At 45.5% G+C, this 24068-nt stretch overlaps 6 protein-coding genes across 6 annotated transcripts; 3 read left to right on the top strand and 3 right to left on the bottom strand.

Moving 5' to 3' along the window:
• Window positions 1–1054: 1054 nt before the first annotated feature.
• Window positions 1055–2770, bottom strand: AOL_s00054g495 (uncharacterized protein; the record flags this gene model as incomplete). The annotated part of the gene is made up of 3 exons (XM_011121811.1): window positions 1055–1612; window positions 1677–1784; window positions 1850–2770. 3 exons carry the CDS (start codon window positions 2768–2770, stop codon window positions 1055–1057), a joined length of 1587 nt encoding a protein of 528 aa, XP_011120113.1.
• A 1493-nt stretch (window positions 2771–4263) lies between these two features.
• Window positions 4264–4992, top strand: AOL_s00054g494 (uncharacterized protein; the record flags this gene model as incomplete). Its single annotated transcript, XM_011121810.1, has 3 exons — window positions 4264–4374; window positions 4497–4670; window positions 4774–4992. 3 exons carry the CDS (start codon window positions 4264–4266, stop codon window positions 4990–4992), a joined length of 504 nt encoding a protein of 167 aa, XP_011120112.1.
• A 251-nt stretch (window positions 4993–5243) lies between these two features.
• Window positions 5244–6596, bottom strand: AOL_s00054g493 (uncharacterized protein; the record flags this gene model as incomplete). Its single annotated transcript, XM_011121809.1, has 3 exons — window positions 5244–5702; window positions 5871–5992; window positions 6395–6596. The coding sequence occupies 3 exons, from the start codon at window positions 6594–6596 to the stop codon at window positions 5244–5246; spliced, it is 783 nt and encodes a 260-aa protein (XP_011120111.1).
• An 826-nt stretch (window positions 6597–7422) lies between these two features.
• Window positions 7423–9106, bottom strand: AOL_s00054g492 (uncharacterized protein; the record flags this gene model as incomplete). The annotated part of the gene is made up of 2 exons (XM_011121808.1): window positions 7423–8899; window positions 8967–9106. The coding sequence occupies 2 exons, from the start codon at window positions 9104–9106 to the stop codon at window positions 7423–7425; spliced, it is 1617 nt and encodes a 538-aa protein (XP_011120110.1).
• A 5671-nt stretch (window positions 9107–14777) lies between these two features.
• On the top strand, window positions 14778–20746 carry AOL_s00054g491 (uncharacterized protein; the record flags this gene model as incomplete). The annotated part of the gene is made up of 4 exons (XM_011121807.1): window positions 14778–14974; window positions 15066–20263; window positions 20321–20544; window positions 20609–20746. 4 exons carry the CDS (start codon window positions 14778–14780, stop codon window positions 20744–20746), a joined length of 5757 nt encoding a protein of 1918 aa, XP_011120109.1.
• Window positions 20747–22586: 1840 nt separating this feature from the next.
• AOL_s00054g490 (uncharacterized protein) lies at window positions 22587–23348 on the top strand (the record flags this gene model as incomplete). The annotated part of the gene is made up of 1 exon (XM_011121806.1): window positions 22587–23348. The coding sequence occupies one exon, from the start codon at window positions 22587–22589 to the stop codon at window positions 23346–23348; it is 762 nt and encodes a 253-aa protein (XP_011120108.1).
• Window positions 23349–24068: the final 720 nt, after the last annotated feature.

Raw genomic sequence — 24068 nt, 5'->3', positions numbered from 1 at the left:
GAAGACGATGAGAGGCTGGAGATGAAATACCCCTTTAAACTACAAACTACCACGACTCAGTTGATGTATTATGACGACAGGACACAGTCGTCGCTTTCTTTATTATCTCTCTCTCACTGTGTATTGTCTTACAAGTATTATATCCACTTTGCTTGCTCGTTGTGGCCTTTGTCAATATTTTTCCCTTTTTTGTAGGTATTTTTCTTTCTTCTTTTAACTTTTTCTTTATAATTCATGAGCAAAGTTCTTTTGTTTTTTGTTTTTGTTTCATCCCGGGGTTTTTTTTTTTCGGTCTTGAACGAAAGATATTTCTTTGTACGTCTTATGATATATGAAGAAAAGTACGGAAGAGAATGGTGTATTTTTTTCAGATTGGAAAGAGGAGGAGGAGGTTTTTTTTAAAGATATTTTAGTAAGACCAGAATTCAGACTATAGTATACAAATGACCTAAATTTAAAGTACTTAGAATTCGAAACCAACCATATTAAGTGATATTCGTAGCTTGTGATCGATCTTATAGGTATGGGATCCGAGTGTGAGAAAACTAGCTTTTTTTGACTTGGTTTTGATCAACATGCTTGCTTTGGAGACTCTTTCAATGGCTCCCCTAATCTGTTAAATCCATATATAAGAGAATATCTATTAATTAGTATACATAAAAGGAGAGTTATCAGGTACTTGGTACATAGATATATCTATGTGGATATAGGTAGGTACCGTATGGTAGTTGGTTTCTAGTGATGTAGAGTCGTAGAAAGAAAAAAAAAAGGTCGAGACTGGGAGTAAAACAAGCCACAAGAAAGAAAACATAAACTTATATTGATAAGTAAGTATTTTATAAGAAGTAGTAGGTAAGTAAATACTTAGTAAGGAGGTTAGTTAAATGGAAAATTACTATACTCTCGTCACACACACACGTCCTCCTGTTGTGACGGCTGGAAGAATACATATGGGATATCTATCGGGGAAACCCTCCCCCTCCCCCCAAATTATGGTCCTCAACTTACCTCTACACTAGCTTGCCCCCCTCCCCCCTTCTATAGGATAGGAAGTTTAATCTAGCTCATCATCATCCGAAGTAGGTGCCGGTGCACTAACAGCAGCAGGAGCAGAAGCACCATTACCATTCACCTTCTCCTTCGTATCCTCCACTTTATTATCCTTCTGAGGATAAAATTCCACATCGCCATTTTTACCAACAATCCCAACACGATCGTACCAAGTCCTAGCCCTCAAAAACCTATCAAGCCCCCAATAATTCGTCCTCAACCGTTCCCTCAACCCGCTTCTTTCATCCTTAACATCGGTGTCAACCTTGGCCCCCTTTGATTCTTCTTTTATCCACTCTCTGGTGTTTTTCTCATATTCTTCGATGATTCTTAATCTTTCTGTTTCTAATGATTCCTTTTCGGTTGTATCTGCCGGTGTTGGGGATGTTATCGATGGGTTTTCGGTGGCGGTTGGTTCGATGTATTTGTATTCCCAGTCTTCGTCGCCGCCTAGGGATTTGGGGAGTTGGGCGAGGGAGATGAATTCGGTTAGGTCGGTGGCTTTGGTGGTGAAGTGGACTTTGGAGGCGACGACGGGGTCGAGCCAGCCTCGGATTATTTTCTAGAAGGGGGCGGGACTCGGGTTAGTTTCTTTGGATGGTAGAAGAGTGGGGAGGTGAGCGTACCCAGATACCCTGGAAGATCCAAGGAGCGTTGTGGACGAGACAGATACCCAGACATTCTGGGTAGTGGGCTTCGAAGCACTTGATCATGAATTTGACGGGTGTGTAATCCTGATGTTCATGGTTAATACTGATACTCTCTCTCTCAATAGGACGAGGGAGGGGGGAAAACTCACCATATTGGCCATTCCGAACCCAGTCATGTCAAATACAATCGCAGCAGTATCGACGGGCTGCTTCAACATCAACCTTGTCGTCTCAATCAGGTAAATAGTATACCTTTCCAAACTCTCAGGTGTCTGATCGGCCGCCTTGTGTAGCCTGACGTTAACATAGCAAACAGGACGTTCCTCCTTATCCGTTCCGTGGATATAACTCTTGCCCATCCTTAACTGTTTCATAAACCCTTCTGCTGTTTTGTCCGTTTTCTCGGCTGCGAAAGCAGTTGCTTCACCTTCACGAGCAATATCTTCGACGTAGACTTCCTGACCGCGCCAGTGCATCGTTGATACCATCATCACCAAGGCCTTTTCTACATCCCATTTTCGGGCGCGGAGGAAGCGAAGGAGAAGAGCATCTGGATTGTCGTATTTAACGAAACCCCAGAATGTCGTTCGGAGTTCTTCAGGCGTTTGGCTTGCCAAAGCGGCTTTGAAGTCTTTGCCTTGGTTGTATTTATCCTCAGGGTCTGTGGTCAGGCCCGGTGGAGGGGAAGGACGGTTCGAAATGGTGCTTTCTGGAACTGTCAAGTTACTCCTACTGCTGTTTACGCTGCTATCCTTGGAGTCTTTATCCTTTTCTTTCTTTTCCTTGTCCTTTTTGGATCTGCTGAAGATTTTTGAACGTTTGGATTTCGACTTGCCGCCAGCGGCAGGTTCTGTTTCTGCTTCGTCTGCTGCAGCTGCAGCTGTTGTTTCAGCGGTTGCGTTTTCGAGTGATAATGCAGCGGTGTCTTCGGCGAGAGATGTCGATGCTGCGGCTTCGAGTTGGGCGGCGGATTGGCCGAAGAGGGATAATGTTACGTTCCAGAATTCTTTGAGCTTTAGTTCTTGCTCGGGTGTTAGGGTCTCGGGACGGCCCGGGGCGGTTGATGCCATTGCTGCGGGGGGTGGGGTTTGTGGCGGGGTAGTAGCAGTGCTTGTGGTCTTTGTGTTACTATTATCGGATTGACTCGGGGACCACCAGTTGAGTAGCGAGCGAAGAGTAGTTAGGTCGGCTGGGAGGGTGTTATAATGGTAGATACTGGAATCGGAATCCGATGCGACGGAGTATATTCCTATCAATGCTAGGAAGGTAGATGTAGCTGTGATAGTGGCGGTTGAGTAGGAGTGATAATAGTAGGATTGGTCTTTCTTCTTGTGCTTATTATTATAATTATAGTTATAATCGGATGAAGGTGAAGATGAAGGATAGGATGAGGAAGAAGTGGGTCCCGCGGGGTAATGTGATCGTGTGCTGTGTGGGGAACCTGACTGGGTTTGGGAGCGTGTTTCTGGTTTGGTGTGGAAGCTATGACGGTGGTGATGATGATGATGGTGACCGAAGTTATAGTTGTGAGGTATACTTTGCGTATATATATACGACAATGGTAATTTTTGAAGAAGTGTAGAACTAGAAGAATAAGAATGAAAAGGATATTTTGAAGCTGAAGATATCGAAGCTATCGATATACCAGCTCTACCAAAGGAAGGAGAAGAGGAGGAGAGAGAAGGAGAGGAAGGAGCGCAGGGGCGGGTCTGGCGTTGTGAATTTGGTGTTGCGGGTGAGGTTGTCGCGCAAAAACTGCTTGTTCTTCTCGATTCAGGAACAGAAACAGGACAACGATGCCTGCGAATCGGATGACTTCCAGCTGCAGAAATGGGCTTCGGATGCAGATGGAAGAGATGGGATCTTGACGGAAAGTTAAATTTCAGTAAAGGTATTGGGAGAGTAGAGGTATTTCTAGATCCGGGAGCTGTTTTCCACCAACTGTCAGCATACAACCAAGCCCTAGTTGCCTGAGTATATATAATATAAAATACCTCCTGTAAGCTAAGAGGTGATAATGGAGATGTGAAGGGAGGGAAATTGGAAATTGGACAGACGTCTTGGGTTTATGGCGCAGCAATTGGCAGCAGCTGATTTGCGACGGATAACGGCTGTGGTATCGTATCAGATGTCAGTTGCTTGATTCGATGTAGTTAGAGGATGCAGAGGAGAGGGGAGAAGAGAGGAGAAGAGAAGTACTTCGAAGCAGCGGCATCTAGACAGTCTTATAATATTAATATTGTAGATGATAGTATATCATAGTACTAGTATAGAGTATACATATACATCCAAAAGCCGGGCGGTGCAGTGCTCGGACTGAAACGGGTATCAATTGACACGATCTGGAATTCCCTCGCGGCACGGTGGATTACCCGGCTGGGCAATGCATCTACAATCCAACTGCATCTGGTAAGCTAGTAACCTTTTAATTAAGTTCCATGACATCAACGTTTATTATCTGTCTCTAACATCAGTCGAATCAAGTCAGATACATCTATTCAAATTCAATTCAATTAACATCGATAGATGTACATGTGTACGTGTGACTGTACAATATAATATAATGGGCGGGGAAGAACACGACCGACCGTCGGCATTCAACATCTCCCAGCTCCCGTCCGAGGTGGCTGACGAACTTGCCGCTTTCCTCCGTTCGCACACCGCCCGGTCGCACGTACGTTTACTATCTTACATCTATCTATATCGGTATATACAGATATCGATATAGAGATGTAGATGTTGATGTAGATGTACAAAGGCTGATTTTTTATATTATATTATAATATATTATATTAGGATACATTCTACACCAACAAACTATCCTCTTACACCACCGCGAACACAGTCTACAAGGATGACCTGCAGGATATCCAATCCCAAGTATCAAATGTTATCGAACCCACAGCTGAGGTTTTAATCCCCGTCGCTGTCGAGTTGAAACATACATTCGAACAGATCGATCGGTTGGAGGTTTGTTACTTGTCTCTCGTATTTTTTCTCTATATTTTTTTATTATATCCTTACATAGGTACATACTAATACTATTACTATCCTATGTTACATATATGTATAGCACCTGTTGACGCAAGTGATTGCGCCACAGATAAAAGACCTCTCTACCAAATTGGATAAAACGGAGCAGTTGGTTAGGTCGGAGGAGAGAAATATCAGCCAAGGAAGACGGGTGGATCTTTGGAAGGGAGTTGATATGGGAGATAAGAGTCTGAGGAGGGTGTTTAGAACATCAGACTACTTTGATGAGGATGGGAAGCTTAAGGATCCACCTATTTGATCTATAGATCTATAGATCCTTTTTGATTTTACTTGAAAATATTATCATTATTGGAAAGTCAATTCTATTAAGGGTGTCTATGCTCTTCCTACTGAAAAACGCCGGCCTATATTCTTACATTTCCCATATCGTACATGTATAACCCATTCCTTCCTTATAACAGTTCAAAAAACGGTAAACAATCGTTCAATATCATAGATCGGTATAGTATGCACTATCACCGTCCTATTCAAAAAATTGATATAGGCTACCTAGGCGATAACGACACCCATCTCCTCTTCTCCAAACCCCTTCACCCCGCCCCTCAAAGCCCTCACCAGCACCGGCAAACTTCTGTCCGTAAAGTCCTTACTCTGTCTAACAGAATTAAGATCCTCTCCAAACTCCTCCGTCAGCTTCTTCATATAATACTCTTCAAATTGTTTTTCTGTTTGAGAAGTAGTTATTGATCGTAGCTGTGGAGGTATGGAGGGGGCGGAGGTTGTCGATGGAGCCGGTTTGGATGGTTTGGATTTCTTGGGGGTTGAAGAGGTATCTTCCGGATCTGAACTATCTGATGAATCTGAATCTTCGTCGTCTTCGTCGGCGTCTGAACTATCGGAGGAAGAGCTGGGGGAAGAGGGAGCATTTGCCATCTCTGCATCTGACGATGAGGATGATGAAGAATCAGAGCTATCAGACTCGGGTTTCGCGGCTTGAACTGTAACCTGCTATTCTCGATAATTGACAGTTAAAAAGAAATTAGCCAAATCTCCCCTAAGAAATCCCATCATTCCACATGGGGAACTAAATAAAAATAAAAATAAAATAAAATAAAATAAAACCCCCCAAATTGTATTGGATTCGTGAAGTTTTGAAAGGGAAATAACCACCCTTACCTTGACCTTCTTTACCGGTCCCTTCGCCTTCTTTTTCACGGCAGTTTCCTCATCTTCACTGCTACTGCTGCTGGCATTATCCTCATCACTGCTACTATCGCTGCTACTTTCGGAACTCGAAACTAAAAAAGGAATTCCATTGGTTAGTTAATTATTCGATGTTACATTCCTTTGGAAGTTGGTTTTGGTATTGGATGTCTTCTTTTTTTTTTTTTTTTTTTTTTTTTTTGCACAGCCCGTGAATCAACGTAATCGTTAATTTCCCCAGACTTCGTCTTTCCCTCTCACAAAACAACTTTAAAAGTTTTTCCAAACGAAACGGAAAAGAAACAAGCAATGGAAATTAAAGATATGCAGGTCCCCGTTCCTCCACCTCCCATTTCCCCTCCACTCTTCCGTCCCGAGATCGAAGAGAGGGGGAGAGAAGGGAAGAAGGGACGGATTAATTATATCTTTAAATAGAATCGTAATCATATGAAAAGAAGTGAAGTGAAAAAAAGAAAGAGGGTGGAAATTAAACATACCCTCAGTCCTAGGCTTTCGTCGCCGTCTGGTACGTTTGCCCGTACTTGTGGATGTCTGTTTCGATGATGATGATGGTAAGGATGATGATGTTACATTGGCAGCTCTTTGCCGTTTCGCGAGAGGACTCGAGGTATTGTATGCTGCCGCTGATGATGATGATGCGGTCCGGCCGGGTTTTGTAGAGGTTGTTCGTGGCGGCATTGTTGAATTGGTATGGTTGAAGGTTGTTTTTTTTCTCTCTTTGGTGAAGGGTTTTTTTGTTTGGAGAAGGGAAAAGAAGTTTATGCGACTGAGCTTGATTGGATTGGATTGGACTATGTTATGCAGGTCGCCAGCGCGCGGTTACTACTGATGCGACTAGGCTTGTTTTTTCACGCGAGGATTCATGTTATTAAGTGCAGATGGTTTAACGATTGAAAAGTATGTATGGTTTGTATTTCAGGACATCAGAACTACGATTGTTCGTACTACGCTATGAAATAAATGAAAGTCAAATGAAGTGAAAGTTAGAAAGAAAAGAAAAAAGGTATCAAAAAAATAGACAAATGAAGATGAAGAAGAGAAGAAAAAGAAGAAATCGCTACAACAATTCTTTTGATATGCGAAAATGCGATATGCAAAAGGGAAGGTCCAACAACAATAATAAAAAAGATAAGACGCCTTGCCAATGGAAAGAGGAGAGAGAAGAAAGAAGAAGAAGATAGTATACAGGAAAGAAAAAGTAGAAGAGACCGGCTGTTTTGGTGCTTGAACAAGTCAATTAATTTGGTGTTTGAAATAGCATTACAAATATTTGTATTCCCAAGTCCTCTTTTTGTTTTCTCTTTCCATTTGTGTTCTGGATTAGATTAGTCCCTTTGTATGAAATATTCGGAAGCTAACCAGACATGCTGTATGTAATTCTCTTTCCCCTTCTGTCTCTCGTGAACCCTAAAAAGCACCGGTTCCCAGATTCAAAAAAACCAACAAATGAAAAGGATCAAATAAAACCATGCGCTCTATATGTATACTACTTACACACAACCGTTTACAACATGATCATTCCCATACCGAGGAAGGAGGCAACGAGAACAACCAAGGTGCTAAGACCGGCTGGGGGAGTGAGGCAGGAACCAGCGTTTGGCTTGTCGCTGGAGCTGCTGTTTTCTCCGGTCTTGGTGCCAGTGGATCCGAGAGCCTTACCGGCAGTACCACCGGCGGCATCAACCATCTTAGAGCAAGTGGAGTTGAGCGATGTTGGGGTGGCAACTCTGGCTTGACGGTCAAAGTCGCAGGCAGAAGCAGCGCTGTTCTGAGATTCGTAGTATTGGGTAAGAGCCCATCCGAGACGGATTTCGGCATCGCACATGGAGTAAGATCCGTAGACACCGTTGGCACCGTCGGTAGCGATACCGTCGCAACCGCCCTCACCGAGCTGTCCGCAGATGTAGCCGAAGATGTCTCCGTACTTCTTCTCGGCCAAGTTGGCAGCTGGGATGCAGGTCAATTGGGAACGGAGGCACTCGCAGGTGGGCTGGTCTGGCTTTGGTGGGAGTTCGGCAGAGGCCTTCCAGTTTTCACTTTGGGCTGGGCAAGAACGGGCCTTGGTGTTGGAAGGAGTGTAGGAGCTCATCTTGACACCTTTTGGCTTGACACTCTCGAGCTGGCTTTCAAGGGAGTTGAAGTCGGAGAGCTTGGTGGCCTTTCCGGACTTGTCAACTTTGACGAGACCGTAGTTGTTGGCTTCCTGGAAGTACATGTAGACGATACCACCGGAGAAGACTGGGGTCATTTCGTCACCGTAAAGGGCTTGGACTTCAGTGAATTTACGTGGGGAAGGCTCGTTGCAACCGTATTCGGCGAAGAAGACGGGAACGTTGTAGTCTGCGTATTCCTCGGTTCTCTTGTCCCATCCGGAGGTCTTGAGGGAGGATTGACCGCACCAGGAGTAGATGTTGTAGCCCCAGAAGTCGACAGACTCCTCAGCAGGTCCGCAGTTGAAGTAGTCGGCAAGCTGATCACGGACGAACTCATCATCGTTGGTAGCATAACCGACTGGGATTTCACGGTACTTCTTTTCCTTGATGTAAGCCTTCATATCTCTGACGGAAGCCTTGACGAAGGGAGAGGCATCGGTGTTGCTCTTGTTGTTTGTGACTTCGTTACCGGCAAAGAATCCCATAACGTTGTCGTACTTTTGGAGCTTGTCGATGACAGCGGTGTAACGCTCGTACAGGTGGTGATCCCATGCAGGGGCATCACGGTTGACAGACAAACCGGGCTCTGACAAATCGGCAATAACGTAGATGCCAGCGTCGCTGAGCAACTTCATGCATGCATCCTGAGACTTGGTGGTGTCGATGGCATAGACACGGATCACGTTGGTGTGAAGAGCCTCGAGAAGAGGAACGTCACGCTTGCAGGACTCGATGTCAGTGAGAGGATCAACGAACTGTTGACCGGTTGGCAGGTCAGAGGCATCGACAAGACTCAGATCTGTTTGGTAGGCGACACCATTCATGAAACTATACGACGGTTATATATTAGTACTGATATGTTTGTGTTCAAGTGGGATAATGTCGTGTAACGTACAATTGTTCACCGGAGTTCTTGTGGAAGAACTTTGATCCCTTGACGACAATAGGATCGGTGGCAGCGCGCTTCTTGAAGGCAGCAGCAGAAACGCTGCTTACCAGACCGAGGGCAGCAACAGCTGCAGATGTGAACTTCATCTCGACGGCCTAAAAGGAGAAATCAAAAGATAGAATTGGTTTTTTTATTTCTTGTTGTTGTGTTTGTTGTTCTGTTTGTTTATAACGATTTCGTGAAGTTTGAAAGTTGGATGTGTATTTGGGAGCGAATGAAGTCGAAGTAACGAAATAGAATAAAAATAAAAATAAAAAAAAGAAGTGCAACGAGTGTCTGAATGAGAGAGTGTGGAGAAAGAAAGAAGAATAAAAAAGAAGAAGTTTGGTAGATGAAGATAATAATATAGCGGAGAGAGTTAGAGAGCGTCGGAAGAGAAGTGTCAAAAATGTCAAACGAACGAGAGCGAACAATCAGGGTTTTGTGTTCGAGCCAAGTCGTTGCAGAGCGTTTAAAAAGGGAAAAAAGGGGAAGTCTCATGCTACTTTGCGAGGATAAACCCAATTCAACTGATCAAACCCAACTGGGACCTAACTGGGACCTAATAGGATATGATTGGGATGGGGGGCTGTGTGAGACGCTTGTCGTTCTTGTCCACCACTCTCACTGCCTCCAACCTTCCTCCAAGCAGCGCTGGGCCTAATCTCGTAGGTCTTCGCAGGCATGACACAAGCATCTCGGCCAGCTGGGTCTTTTGCTGCCATTCGTTCGAATGTTCGTTCACCGGTCGGGGTTGTCGAGATGTTCATTTCTTCAACGATATTAAATTATATATATTTTTTTAATAAATTATAATCATTAATTTATGTCACGGGTGTGGATTGTCGAGCGGTGATCAGAATTCATGGCGACGGCGTGGCATTCATGGCATGATCACCGTCTATCCACGTTGTATATGATTTAGATACTTCTTGGTGATGTTGTATGGGAGGGTGGTATGTATGTATGTATACAACTTGATGATCGATCCAAATATATCCCCCTATCCATCTTCTAGTATCTATACTACTAGGTACTTAGTAGTCTACTAATGCATTCTATCATCGAGAATCTGTTACATCCATCATGTAGTTCTGGTATGTTATGCTATGTTATGCACATCACCATCATCTCTCAAACCTGTTCCTGGCAGGCAGTGTACAACCTACATGGAAGACCATTAGAAAAAAGAAAATAAAAAGAAAAAAGCGAAGAAGGAAAGAAAAAAAGGGGGAAACACACCACCAACTGCTTTGGGAATAGACCATGTCACAGAAGCATTCGGAGAGATTCTCTCACACTTCATCGGCGCATGTTTCGTATCACATTAACATCCAATCGGTCCGGATGGATATCTCTACCACCTCTGTTTCCTCGCTTCCACTCGCCTTTTGTACATTCGTACTTTTTTAGCTTCTGTTTTGTATTTTTTTTTTTTTTTTCTTCCTGACGGCGGCAATGCAAGGCAGCATTAGTACTCGATGGCGATGTTGTCTTGGTCGAGACTTGTCCGGGTTCCAAGAGAAACAACAACCTGCTCAACACACCGCCAAACATGCATCCTCTCTCGCTCGATCTCTTCAATTCAATCTAATTAACTTTTTTTCTTCTTCCAAGGAACAAATTCAAGATTCTATTCAAATTTTTGACGACCTATGAGATTGCATAGCCGAGGGGGTTCTTCGTTACTACCCATTCTAGCAATCCCATTCAACCTAACATACCCAGTATACCGGGAATACCTGGCCTTTCCACTTTGAACATGCATATTTTTTGACAACTTTCCTGTCGACATGTCGCTATCGACGTAATGGCCATTAATGCCATCTGCTATATTAATGTCGTCGATGATGGCTTGATTCGACGGATGGCGGCATGTCGAACAACCACTATTTCGTTTCGATCGCTTCGATCAAACACCTTCTTCCTTGATAAGCACCCATGTCCAAGTATAAATTAAAAACGCATCGACTGCATGCATATCGGTGACCAGACGTGCATGGAAGAAACAAAAAAACTCTAACTATCACTCTCTCTGCGCGCTGGGGGTTCATGATTGACGTCGTTCCTTCGAAATTCTTCACACCCTTTATGGTAGCGGTGGTAGACGCATCAAATCCGCAAAAAAGAGATGCCGTCAAAAAAAAGCTTGCTTTCCGGAGTCCTTGAGCTCTGTGCTTTTTCATCCGACTCGCGAGATCCAAATTTCCAAGAGCCAACGGTACGATGTACAGGTGACGCCACACACACCAACAAACCCGTACCAGGCTATTATCGTGCGCAAAAAAAATCAATATTCTATTTTTAATTTTTCGGTCCCCCCAATTGCAACATCTCGTGGACCTTTCGACGAAAGACGAACCAGAAATGAAGGTTAATTTCGTGCCGTCTAGGAAATCAATTCCAAACCGATGCACCCTCGTCCACGCATACATAGCACAGACTTTTTTGACGTGAATCGGCCGGATCTTCACCTTTCCAGTGCACTAATTAGGTGGCAACGGACCAGGTCTTAACCGTCTAGAGCATGGTGTATCAAAATAGATTAATTGGTTAACGCCGGAGAAAAGAAACGGCACCTCGTTCTGCTGCTGGTTTGCCCGCTGTGCTGTGTGCTGTGTGCTGCTGTGCTGTGCCATCAGCAGAATCTCCAATTAATCGATTGGGTGCAAGGGATCCGGTACATCCGCAGGCCTAAAGCCTTTCTGGTAGACTTGCCCGTCTGGTATTGATAAGGGGTATTGGTCGAAAGCCTCAGGGGACAGCTTCGCCCAGCTGCAAAAGCATCCTTCGAGACGTTTAAATGTTTAGTTTCTGCTGAGAAATGCATTGAATCCCCTGGGCTAACTACTAAAGTAGTTGGGATTTTACTTCAGAATCCGGTCCGGAACGGGGGGGGCTCTTAACAGAGCTAATCAGTTCCCGCGAGGCATTCAGTGGGTCGGTGAATAATGATGAGCTGCGCTGGATTATAGGAGTCGCAGACAGGTCTGACGGTGTTAGTTATACACTATCACCGGTGACCATGGGTGCACCCCCATGGATGGTGGCTTGAAGCCCAAAGGAATTAACACGCACACACGCGATTGAGGAAAAGGAAAGAAAGCTAGATGCTATGTCCACAGTAAGAAAATTTGCTGCATCCTTTCTGCCCTGGTAGTTTTGTATGTGGGTTTTCCCCTTTCCCAGCGACGGGGGTTAGTCGATTCCTGGTCTGGTTCGTGTGCCCAGAGCTTTGGTTACGAAAGCTCACCGTGCATGGACGCTTTCTCGTACAAGTTTCTCCCTTCCTCTCCTTCTAATTCTCTTGCTCTTATTTCCACCTTCTTTTCCTTTTCTCTACATCTTCCTTCCCAGAATTCTTTCGTTTGACGGGAACAAAAAACCAACAGCTTCTTCTTCTTCTTCTTTCCCTTTCGCTTTCGCTTTTTTCCTTTTTGACGTAGATCTTGTTTCGACATTCGCTTGGGGTTGAGAACCGTTCAATCGTTCCGGTCTCCTCTTTTTTCGCTGGTACGTGTAGGAAAGGGGATTAGCCAACGGGAATACCATTTCGACAACCTTCCTTCCCGCCTTTTGCAGCATTCCGACCAAGAGTTATCATTGTTCGTCGAAACTTATCGTCCATTCCTTACTTGACGCCCAACATTTACACCTATCAGCAACCCTTAGTGTTGTTGTAAAACAAATACACGATCGATCGTTATATAATATTCGAGACGGCGCCTACGGCTGCGTCGAACGCTAGTTGGACAGGAACAGAGAACTGTTAATCTTTTGGGTAGGTGCTTATGCTTTGATGCTTTGTCGTATCTGCTTAAGTGTAGTATATATAAGTATATACATACATACATAGTACGCAAGTACATATTTCCCATTCATTCTGAAACGCTGCTTGTTGCGGCTCGCGTTTCCCTTCTACATTTCACCGCTGCACCCCCCCTGAGTATTCATTCGAGGTAGTTTCGGTCTACTATGGAGGTATGAGGACATGATATGCCCAGGCGCCAGATTTAATGGTCAAATGCTTGTCTTTTATGTTTCTTTGGTTCCTTCTTTGTTGTACAGAATATAACATTTGTTATATTCTGTGACAGCTCCAAAGAAGGAAGATGGAAAGAATCGCAAGCTGTTTCCGTGAACAGAGCTCCAACGTTGATGTCCTCGAGCATGTCATGTCCCTTTTTCTTGGAAACAAGCCTGCCACATTTTTTCCATCCGTCCCTTTTCTTATTTTGGGTTAGAGGTTATTGATTGGGCAGGGTGAAACCTGCTCCATTTTGTTGCGCTGGTTCGGTTGGAGCGTGTGGCTTATCCGCCCACCCAGCCGGCGGTGGCCTTCCATTTTGAAAGGAGACAAACCCCCAAGAACGAACAAAAATAGGAGTGTCTAGCCTGCTTGGGGCCCTTGCATTTTTTCGCTCTCAAGTCAAGTCGAAGCTCCGACGAAAGCTCCTGTTAACGTTCGTTCGCTGTTTTACCTAAACGATATGGGACTTTCGTGCATGTTGCATCAGACCAGTCCTTTTTTTTCATTTTTTTTTTTTTTCACTCGTTATCGTTAGCCGACTTCGAGACATTGGTCGACGAAGGTAGTCCCAGTCCTTCTTAATTCTCTCTTGGTCCCAACCTTCCCTCCCATCTACCTTTCATCCCCTTCCTTTCATTTGCAGCTAAATATCCACCGATCTATCTATCCTTCTATTCTTCTTTTATTTTTATTTTAGTTTTTCATTTTCATTTTTCATTTTTCATTTTTCATTTTATTCTTTCCTTCATTATTATCATCACCATCACCAACAAAGTTTCAAGTTTGTAATAAACTCACACGCTCCTTCCTGTTTGTGCAACCTCCACTCCCTTCTGGTTATTATTATTACCCTCCAACCCCTTAAACCCACCCGCAAAATAAGGAACCGGCCCAAGCTTCGGGTTTGGGTTTCGGTTTGCTGGAAGTTTGCTGCTTCTTGTTGTTGTTGCCTCGTCTACGGTCTACAGGTCCCCTTTTCCATAGCATCGGCCGGTGTGTGTTTGTTTACTGTAAACACCACTACACACGTTCGAGGCCATTTCCGTGTCCAGTCCATTTCCATGTCGATGCCATCCACAGTGCATATCCCACCCACCCACTCCCACATCTAATTATATCCCATCCCATCCCATCCCTCGGCTCTAGCACAACACCAACCGAGAGCAGGAGTCTCTCCATTCTTTTGCTTCTTCATCCTCCCTCTCTTCTCCTCTCCCCCCCGCCATCACCATTTCTCCTTTTTCTTCACGATATTGATTCATATCGATTGATTGGTCGATACCAGATCCGATCTTGCATGCATGCAACTCCATTCTATTTCTAAGTAATGCTAACGGCTTCCTCTTATTTTTCCCTACCTTCAGGCAATAGCGTCCGTCGTTAAATTTATTGTGTATTAATACTGCAACCACGACACCACACCGCGCTTCACTACATTTTTTACCACGAATCCCGCATCCCTTTAGCCCGAAAAAAAGCGTGATCGATTAATCTCTAATAGCACTTGACGTATTGCCACGACCTTTTTTCTTCTTTCCTTCCCAGCCAACGCGAGCCTAATTGAGGTAAGACAAAAAGAACCACCTCGCCCGTTGTCGATCTCCCTCCTCACGGCTCTCCTCCCCAACACTCTTAATAATTATCGATTTCTTCGGTGGAAATAAAGTAAATTAAAAACTTCAACGCTGACTGTTCCCTCCAATCATCATAGGGCGAGCCTTCGCCTTCGAGCAGCTACCGCATGAACCATGGCTAGTCACGGTAGAGGCTATGATGATGGCTACGGCCATCCTCAGCAACAACAACCACAGCAGCAGCAGCATGGCGGTGGCGGTAATGGCCAGGACGGCTATTACGATGACCGTGGTGGACATGGTGGCTACGACCAGCATGGCCAATACCAAGGCGAATACGACTACCAGAATGATAATTATTATGAAGATGGGTATGATTGTCTCTCCCAAACTTCAATCGAAACCCATTTTTCTTTCACAATTTGAATATCGTCTAACCCGTTTCCCATCTTTTCTTTGTAGTCAATATTACAATGCTGGTCAGCATCCTTATCAGGATGGTCAGGACGGTTATTACGACCAAAACCAAGGTTACGATCAGGGGTATTACGGCGATGGTTATGACTACGATCAAACCGGCCAGGGAGGCCAGCCCAAGGGGAAACGACGCGGCGGCTCAGAGGAAGAATCCGAAACCTTTAGCGATTTTACAATGAGATCCGACATGGCGAGAGCTGCAGAAATGGATTACTACGGACGTGGTGATGAACGTTACAACAGTTATCAGGAAGATGGCCGACGGGCTTACCGACCAGCTTCATCCCAGGTTTCATACGGTGGAAACCGTTCTTCTGGTGCTTCCACTCCAAACTATCCCATCGACTACAATGCTCTCCCGCTCGGCCAACGTTCCAAGGAGCCATATCCAGCTTGGTCTGCGGAAAACCAAATTCCCGTGAGCAAGGAGGAAATCGAAGATATCTTTATGGACCTTACTGCCAAGTTTGGTTTCCAGAGAGATAGTATGAGAAACATGTACGACCACTTTATGACACTCTTGGATTCCCGTGCATCTCGTATGACTGCCAACCAAGCTCTTTTGACCCTCCACGCCGACTACATTGGAGGAGATAACGCCAATTACCGGAAATGGTACTTTGCTGCTCATCTCGACCTTGACGATGCTGTCGGTTTTGCAAACATGAAGCTCGGAAAGGCCGACCGCCGAACAAGGAAAGCGCGGAAGGCTGCAGCCAAGAATAAGAATCCTGAGGATGTAGAACAAACTCTCGAAGAACTCGAGGGTGACAACAGCCTCGAAGCCGCCGAGTACAGATGGAAAACTCGCATGAACAGAATGTCCCAACATGAGCGAGTCCGACAGGTTGCTCTTTTCCTCCTCTGCTGGGGTGAAGCCAACCAGGTCCGATTTATGGCTGAATGTCTCTGCTTTATCTTCAAATGTGCGGATGACTACTACCAGAGCGCAGAATGTCAGAACAAAACAGAGCCTGTTGAGGAAGGTACCTACCTAAGGGAAATCGTCACACCTCTTTACCAATATTGCCGTGATCAAGGTTACGAGATCGTCGATGGCAAGTACGTCAGGAGAGAGCGCGACCATAATAATATTATCGGTTACGATGACATGAACCAACTCTTCTGGTATCCTGAAGGTATCGAGCGCATCGTTCTAGAGGATAAGAGCCGTCTAGTCGACGTTCCCTCGCATCTTCGATGGCACAAACTCAAGGAAGTTAACTGGAAGAAAGTCTTTTTCAAGACATATAAAGAGATCCGGTCGTGGTGGCATTTGGCTGTCAACTTCAATCGTATCTGGGTCATCCACATCTCCATGTACTGGTTCTTCACAGCTTACAACTCTGCAACTTTCTTCACCAAGGATTACGTCTACACCCTGAACAACCAACCGAATGAGGCTGCTTACTGGTCTGCAGTCGCGCTAGGTGGAACGGTCGCTTGTATCATCATGTTAATCGCAACTCTCTCGGAATGGGCCTTCGTACCGCGGCAATGGGCTGGCGCTCAGCACTTGTCTCGTCGTTTTGCCTTCATCATCCTCCTTTTGGTTATCAACGTCGCACCCTCGGTTTGCATTTTCTTCATTCTCGATCAATCTACCAAGGTCGCGAAGGTTCTCGGCATTGTTCAATTCTTTGTTGCTGTGGCCACCGTCGCTTTCTTCTCTATCATGCCTATCGGAGGTCTCTTCGGAAGCTACATGAGCAAGAACTCGCGCCGTTATGTTGCCAGCCAGACATTCACAGCCAGTTACCCCCGTCTCAAGGGCAATGACATGTGGATGTCTTACGGTCTGTGGGTTCTCGTGTTCTTCGCTAAGTTCATCGAGTCCTACTATTTCTTGGCCCTTAACATCAAGGATCCCGCTCGTATCTTGTCTCTCCTCACGGTCAAGCTCTGTTCTGGTGATGCTCTTTTCGGCGCATCGGCTGACATTCTCTGCACATATCAACCGCAGATTTTGCTCGGTTTGATGTACTTCACCAACATGATCCTGTTCTTCCTTGATACTTACCTTTGGTACATTATCTTGAACTGTATCTTCTCCGTTTTCCGCTCCTTCTATCTCGGTGTCTCTATCTGGAGTCCTTGGCGAAACATCTTCTCCCGTCTGCCGAAGCGTATCTACTCCAAGATTCTTGCTACAACAGACATGGAGATCAAGTACAAGCCAAAGGTTCTCATCAGCCAGGTCTGGAACGCAATTGTCATATCGATGTATCGTGAGCATCTCTTGGCCATAGATCACGTCCAGAAACTGCTCTATCATCAGGTTCCATCCGAGCAAGAGGGCAAGAGAACATTACGAGCACCCACCTTTTTCGTCTCTCAGGAAGATCACTCATTTAAGACAGAGTTTTTCCCGCGCCAGAGCGAGGCTGAGCGTCGTATCTCCTTCTTTGCCCAGTCACTTTCGACTCCCATCCCTGAACCAGTCCCCGTTGATAACATGCCAACATTCACCGTCCTCATTCCTCATTACTCCGAAAAGATTCTTCTCTCCCTCCGTGAGATCATTCGCGAAGATGATCCGTACTCCCGTGTCACCCTTCTCGAGTATCTCAAGCAGCTTCACCCCCACGAATGGGACTGCTTCGTCAAGGATACCAAGATTCTCGCTGATGAAACCTCCCAAATGGCCAACACCGATGATAAGAACGAAAAGGATACCGTCAGAAGCAAGATTGATGACCTCCCCTTCTACTGCATTGGTTTCAAGTCCGCTGCCCCAGAGTATACGCTCAGAACACGTATCTGGGCATCGCTTCGGTCTCAGACTCTTTACCGTACAATTTCCGGTTTCATGAACTACAGCCGTGCGATCAAGCTTCTTTACCGCGTTGAGAACCCAGAAGTCGTCCAGATGTTTGGAGGAAACACTGATAAACTCGAAAAGGAATTGGAGCGTATGGCCCGACGCAAGTACAAGATTTGTGTTTCTATGCAACGTTATGCCAAATTCAAGAAAGAAGAAATGGAGAATACCGAATTCCTACTCCGCGCTTACCCCGACCTTCAAATCGCCTATCTTGACGAGGAACCTCCAGAGAACGAGGGCGACGAACCACGAATCTACTCTGCTCTTATCGATGGACACTCTGAACTCATGGAAAACGGAATGCGCAGACCCAAATTCCGCGTACAGCTCTCTGGCAATCCAATTCTCGGTGATGGAAAATCTGACAACCAAAACCATGCCATTATCTTCTACCGTGGTGAATACATCCAGCTTATCGACGCCAACCAGGACAACTACCTCGAGGAATGTCTCAAGATCCGAAGCGTTCTCGCTGAATTCGAGGAGATGCACACTGATAATGTCTCGCCGTACTCTCCTGGTCGTGTTGCCGAAGAATTCAATCCTGTCGCTATCTTGGGTGCTCGTGAATATATTTTCTCCGAGAACATCGGTATCTTGGGTGACGTCGCCGCCGGAAAGGAACAAACATTCGGTACTCTCTTCGCTAGAACTCTCGCTCAGATTGGTGGCAAGCTCCATTACGGACATCCGGATTTCTTGAACGGTATTTTCATGACGACTCGTGGTGGTGTCTCGAAGGCTCAAAAGGGTCTCCATCTCAACGAAGATATTTACGCCGGTATGAATGCTTTGCTTCGTGGTGGACGTATCAAGCATTGCGAATACTACCAGTGCGGTAAAGGTCGTGATTTGGGTTTTGGTTCGATTCTTAACTTCACAACCAAGATCGGAACTGGTATGGGTGAACAAATGTTGTCTCGCGAATACTACTACCTCGGAACTCAGCTACCATTGGATCGTTTCTTGTCCTTCTTCTACGCACATCCAGGTTTCCACATCAACAACTTGTTCATTATCCTCTCGGTGCAGCTCTTCATGTTGGTTTTGATCAACCTCGGCGCACTTGTTCACGAAGTCACACTCTGCGAATTCAGGAGAGGTGCCCCTATCACCGATCCTCGTCGACCCGTCGGCTGCTACGAACTTATCCCTGTCATCCATTGGGTCCAACGTTGTATCGTCTCTATCATGATCGTTTTTGCCATTGCCTTCTTGCCGCTTGTGGTTCAGGAACTTGCGGAACGTGGATTTTGGAGAGCGACCACTCGTCTTGCGAAGCACTTTGGATCTTTCTCTCCATTTTTCGAAGTTTTCGTCTGTCAAATCTATGCCAACTCCATTCTCAACAATTTGGCATTTGGTGGCGCTCGATACATCGGTACCGGTCGTGGTTTCGCTACTGCCCGTATTCCATTCGGTGTTCTCTATTCCCGTTTCGCCGGGCCTTCGATATACCTTGGTGCTCGTTCCTTGATGATGTTGCTCTTTGCCACTGTCACGATCTGGATGCCACACTTGATCTATTTCTGGGCTTCATTGCTCGCCTTGTGTATCTGCCCATACCTCTTCAACCCGCACCAGTTCGCATGGAATGACTTCTTCATTGATTACCGTGATTTCTTGAGATGGCTGTCCCGCGGAAACACCCGTGCCAACCATTCTTCCTGGATTGCTTTCTGCCGTCTATCCCGTACCAGAATCACCGGTTACAAGCGAAAGAATCTCGGTGACCCATCCGAAAAGCTCTCTGGCGACGTTCCAAGGGCGAAGATCACCAACATCGTCTGGAACGAGGTTATCGGTCCATTGGGTCTTGTTGTCATCACTTTGATTCCATATCTGTTTATCAACGCCCAGACTGGTGTCACCAAGGCCACTGGAAAAAACCCGACTGCAACTACAACTGTTCCTTCAAGTTCTCTCATCCGTATTGCCATCATCGCGGTTGGCCCCATCGTTGTCAATCTTGGAGTTTGCGCTGTATTCTTCGCCATGGCTTGTTGTATGGGTCCCATCTTTACAATGTGCTGCAAGAAATTCGGTGCTGTTCTCGCCGGTATTGCTCACGGAATCGCCACTGTCATGTTGATCGTCTTCTTTGAGGTTCTTTGGTTCCTCGAAGGCTTCAGCTTCGCCCGTGCTATGCTCGGATTGGTTGCCGTTACTGCCATCCAGAGATTTATCTACAAGTTGCTCATCACCTTCACACTTACTCGAGAGTTCAAAACCGATGCTAGTAACATCGCTTTCTGGTCTGGTAAATGGTACGGACTTGGTCTCCATGCTATGTCCCAGCCGGCTCGTGAGCTTCTCTGTAAGACTACGGAGATGGGCTTCTTCGCCACCGACTGCATTCGTAAGTTAAAAGTCTTGATTTACATGCGAAAATGAAAATGCTAACTTGTGCTTTTAGTGGGCCACTTCATCCTCTTCCTTCAGTTCCCAATTCTCATCATTCCATTCGCCGACCGCTTCCACAGTGTCATGCTCTTCTGGCTTAGACCATCGAAGCAAATCCGACCACCAATCTACTCCTCCAAGGTATCCAAGCTCAGGAAGAGAAGAGTCATCCGCTTTTCCATCCTCTACTTCGTTCTTCTCGTTCTCTTTGTTGCCTTGATTGTCGGTCCAGTTGTTGTAAGTTTAAAGAGCCCATTCCCGATATTTCCGTCTATGGTACAACGCTAACATGTTACGATAGGGTCAACGATATCTTGGAGACATCAAGCTCGAGATCAGCGCCTTCCCTGGTCTTCTCCAGCCAACTAAGTACAACAACACTGATATCTCTGGATGGTCGACGGACGAGTTCCCCAAGACCACCGCATCAGCTAAATAATGACAAAACGACAATAAAAGCAAAGCTAAAAGCAAAGTGGAAGTGGCGTGAAGAAAATAGTCCTTTTTGAATATACATATGTACAAAGAAGAAGAAGAAGCGGTTTTCGTCCCTGTTGTCGCACTGCTATTCTGTCTCGAGCATAAGCGCAATTCGGTTTATATTCCACTTGTAGTAACACGGGCATTGGCGCAGTCTCATGAATAATGTTTTTTTACTGCTCTTTTTTTCTTTCTCTTTCTCTCTACGTTTCTCTTTTGATTATTATTAACCGCAGCACAAATAAAGACTTAGTGACCTTGTTTTTTTATTACTGATTACATTCGTTTTTCTTCTGTGTATCTTTGTTCTTCTACCTGTTCTAGGTTAATTACTACTACTACTACTACTACTATTACTACCACTACTAGAGCGGAGGCATTTTTAGACCATGCCTTTCCCATACGATTCATACAACTAGCTATGCCTAAAGATTTGTCCCGTCATGAATTTGGCAACATGGAGTGCTTGAGACACGGAGAGGATATTGTAGGATTCTGAATATATACCCCCGTAGTATCTCATCATCGTGTATGTTCGTATACCCTAGAAGGCAATCCCTGCTCATGAAAGCCTCACCCATTCGGCTAATGACGCCCGCAGACTACGCGAGAGGACACAGGACCAGGGGTTCCAGCTTGGCAGACGTCACACGACACTGCTCAAGTCGCACCCAAAACGGAAGCGTGATTGTCCAGTGATGCTTGCGATCGTACGACGGCTCGACCAACCGGGCTGCATGCTAACTCGCAGGATAAAAAAGACCCTGATCCAGCTTGCGTATGAGCCAATGGTACTGCCATATGCCCTGTTAACGTTACGTGAGATGGCCCTGATTTCCAACTTTTTTTTTATAAAAAAAAAAGCCACAAGCTAGCTAGAAAGTCGTACAACTTGGAACGGAGCGTGGCATGCGAGGTTCATTCTTTATCTCATAACTGCATTGCATTGGTGTGCATACTCCCCCCCCCTCTTCGCCCTTTAAAATAAGCTGTCAGTCTTGGAGAATACCATTTTGCTCTGTATCGTCTTTCGAAAAAGGTCTTATTGATACATACTTGCATAACCATCTTTTTCTTGTGTCTCGCCCGAAGCTTGTTTTTTTTTACCAGCAGTAGACGGTTAGGCTTTTGTTCTAGGCGCAGCCTTGAACCCCCGAATAGAGTATTCGTTATATTTGTTTCCCCGCAGTTTCAGAGGTTTCAGTGCCCCATTTATCCCTACAAGCGATCCGGCGGGACCCACGTATGCCCTAGTGGTAGACCTGGCTTTTTGAAGTTGGAAAGAAACATCTAGATCGATTGATTTGGGGATAATTTTTGCTGGTTGTTAGTTGTATACATGTATGTAGGTGGATTGCAGCCCATCCATCCGTCCACCCATCACACCACCACCACAATAACACACTTCCACACTTCCACCCTTCCACCCATCCATCCATCCATACTTCTTCCCTCCTTCCATCCATCATCTTCAATCCCGCTGTGAAACATTCGACTCATTCGATTCTTAGAACGGTCCAAACTCACCTCCGCCAATATCTGGTCCTCAATCCCATCTAGTGAGTCGCTCTAGTGCTTTCGATACCCCTAGATGCTTCGGATAGCTTCCTGGACAATCATAAACCCTCTCACCAATTGGCCGACCCATATCTATCTCACCACTATCTCCCTCTGACATCATAGAAATACTAATTCTCTCTTAACCACTTCTCCTCAAACTACACCAACAGCCAACGATATTCTTGAGCAATTCTAGAATATAACCTGATTCTACACATCCAACTAGAATTACTACAATCATGGCAACCACACTTCTGAACCTACCCTCCACCCCTTCTAACGCCGGCGACACTGGCTCAGACCCTGGAACTCCAGCCAGCGGCATTTCGACCCTCTCCACGACCGCCATCAAGGACGGTCACGAAGGTCACCACCCTCATATGAACATGGACGTTGCTGCTGAACGTGTCGCCCGTCTAGGTGGGATCGGAGCTCCACCAAACCATTCAACCTTCAACGCTCCAACTAAGGACTATTTCGAGTCGCCTTCTGTCCCACATACCCCTGGATCTGCTTCAGTCATCTCATCGCTCGCTGATGAACATGGCTCCCTTGAAGGCGAAGCTTCAGGCCCGAATAGCACCCAAGCCAAACGAGAGACCATGGCCTATCTAGCTCGTCGTCAACTTGAGCAACAGCAGCAGCAGCAACCGATTCCCACAATCTCAACTATTGCTCCAAATAACACTATTGCTACTACAAACAATGTCAGTACTATCGCTCCTGCCGTCTCCCCTCTTCCTAGAGTTTCAAACGCCCCAGACGGTATCGTGATCCCAAACTACGGATATAGTAGTAACGCGAGCAGATCCACTGATTCTCCTGCGTCGAACCAGACGACACCATCGGCTGCTGAAGCTAGAGTTGATGCTAAGATGATCGATGGGATGACTTATGATGAGGGAGATACGACGGCCGAAGGGTTGGGGAGACGGGATACCATTCGTCCTGGGCAGATTCCGCCGGGTTTGCTGAAGGATAATTCCGAGATGGATGGTTGAATGTTTCCGTTTCTCTTGTTTCCTTTTTGCTTTTCTCCTACTTCGTACTTGCGGTTTTTTTTTGAGGGTCGTTTTTCTTTGCCTCCTAGGTCTCTTTGCTTCGCTTGTCCGTTTGTTGCCTTTTTGTTACTTTTATATTGAATTTCTGGGATTGGCTTCTATTTCCTCCACGATGCTCAAGCGGTTTTTATGTCGGCCTCTAGTTTTCCCCAAGAAAGCTATAGGGACCGATTGATTACGACAAAAGGTTTCAAATCATGGACACAAAAGAAAACAATAAAAGGGACACCCGGGAAACTTTCTTATTTGGATACCGATAAACCAGTCTTCTTTTTCACCAACTATCGCGTTCTAATTCCTACATATCCGACCTCATTTCGCAAGGTTCATTGTCTCGTGTCTTCTTTCTAAAGAAAAAAAACTGATTAACAAATAAAAAGAGGGGGGTTGGGGGGTGCTATTCCTTTTCTTTCTTTCTTTCTTTTTTTTTTTTTGGAGAAAAAGGGACAAGATCATAGGTAGCTAATTTGTCTACTACCGACGGCGCTTTTTTCTAATAAGATTATAATCGCCTTGCTACCAAAAATCCCAGTTTTTTTTTTATATTTACATTTTTACAAAGAGAAAAAAAAAGGGTTTCTATTATTGTGTCTCAAAGTTAGTTAGAAGGGGGGGGTAAGGGAGCTAAGGGTTCGGTGTGTCTGTTGCGGGTCATTAATC

This window comes from Orbilia oligospora (assembly GCF_000225545.1).
Source record: "Orbilia oligospora ATCC 24927 unplaced genomic scaffold scaffold00054, whole genome shotgun sequence".
NCBI lineage: Eukaryota > Fungi > Ascomycota > Orbiliomycetes > Orbiliales > Orbiliaceae > Orbilia > Orbilia oligospora.
The sequence above is the reverse complement of the archived record's forward strand: the minus strand, read 5'-3'. Positions and strand labels throughout refer to the sequence as shown.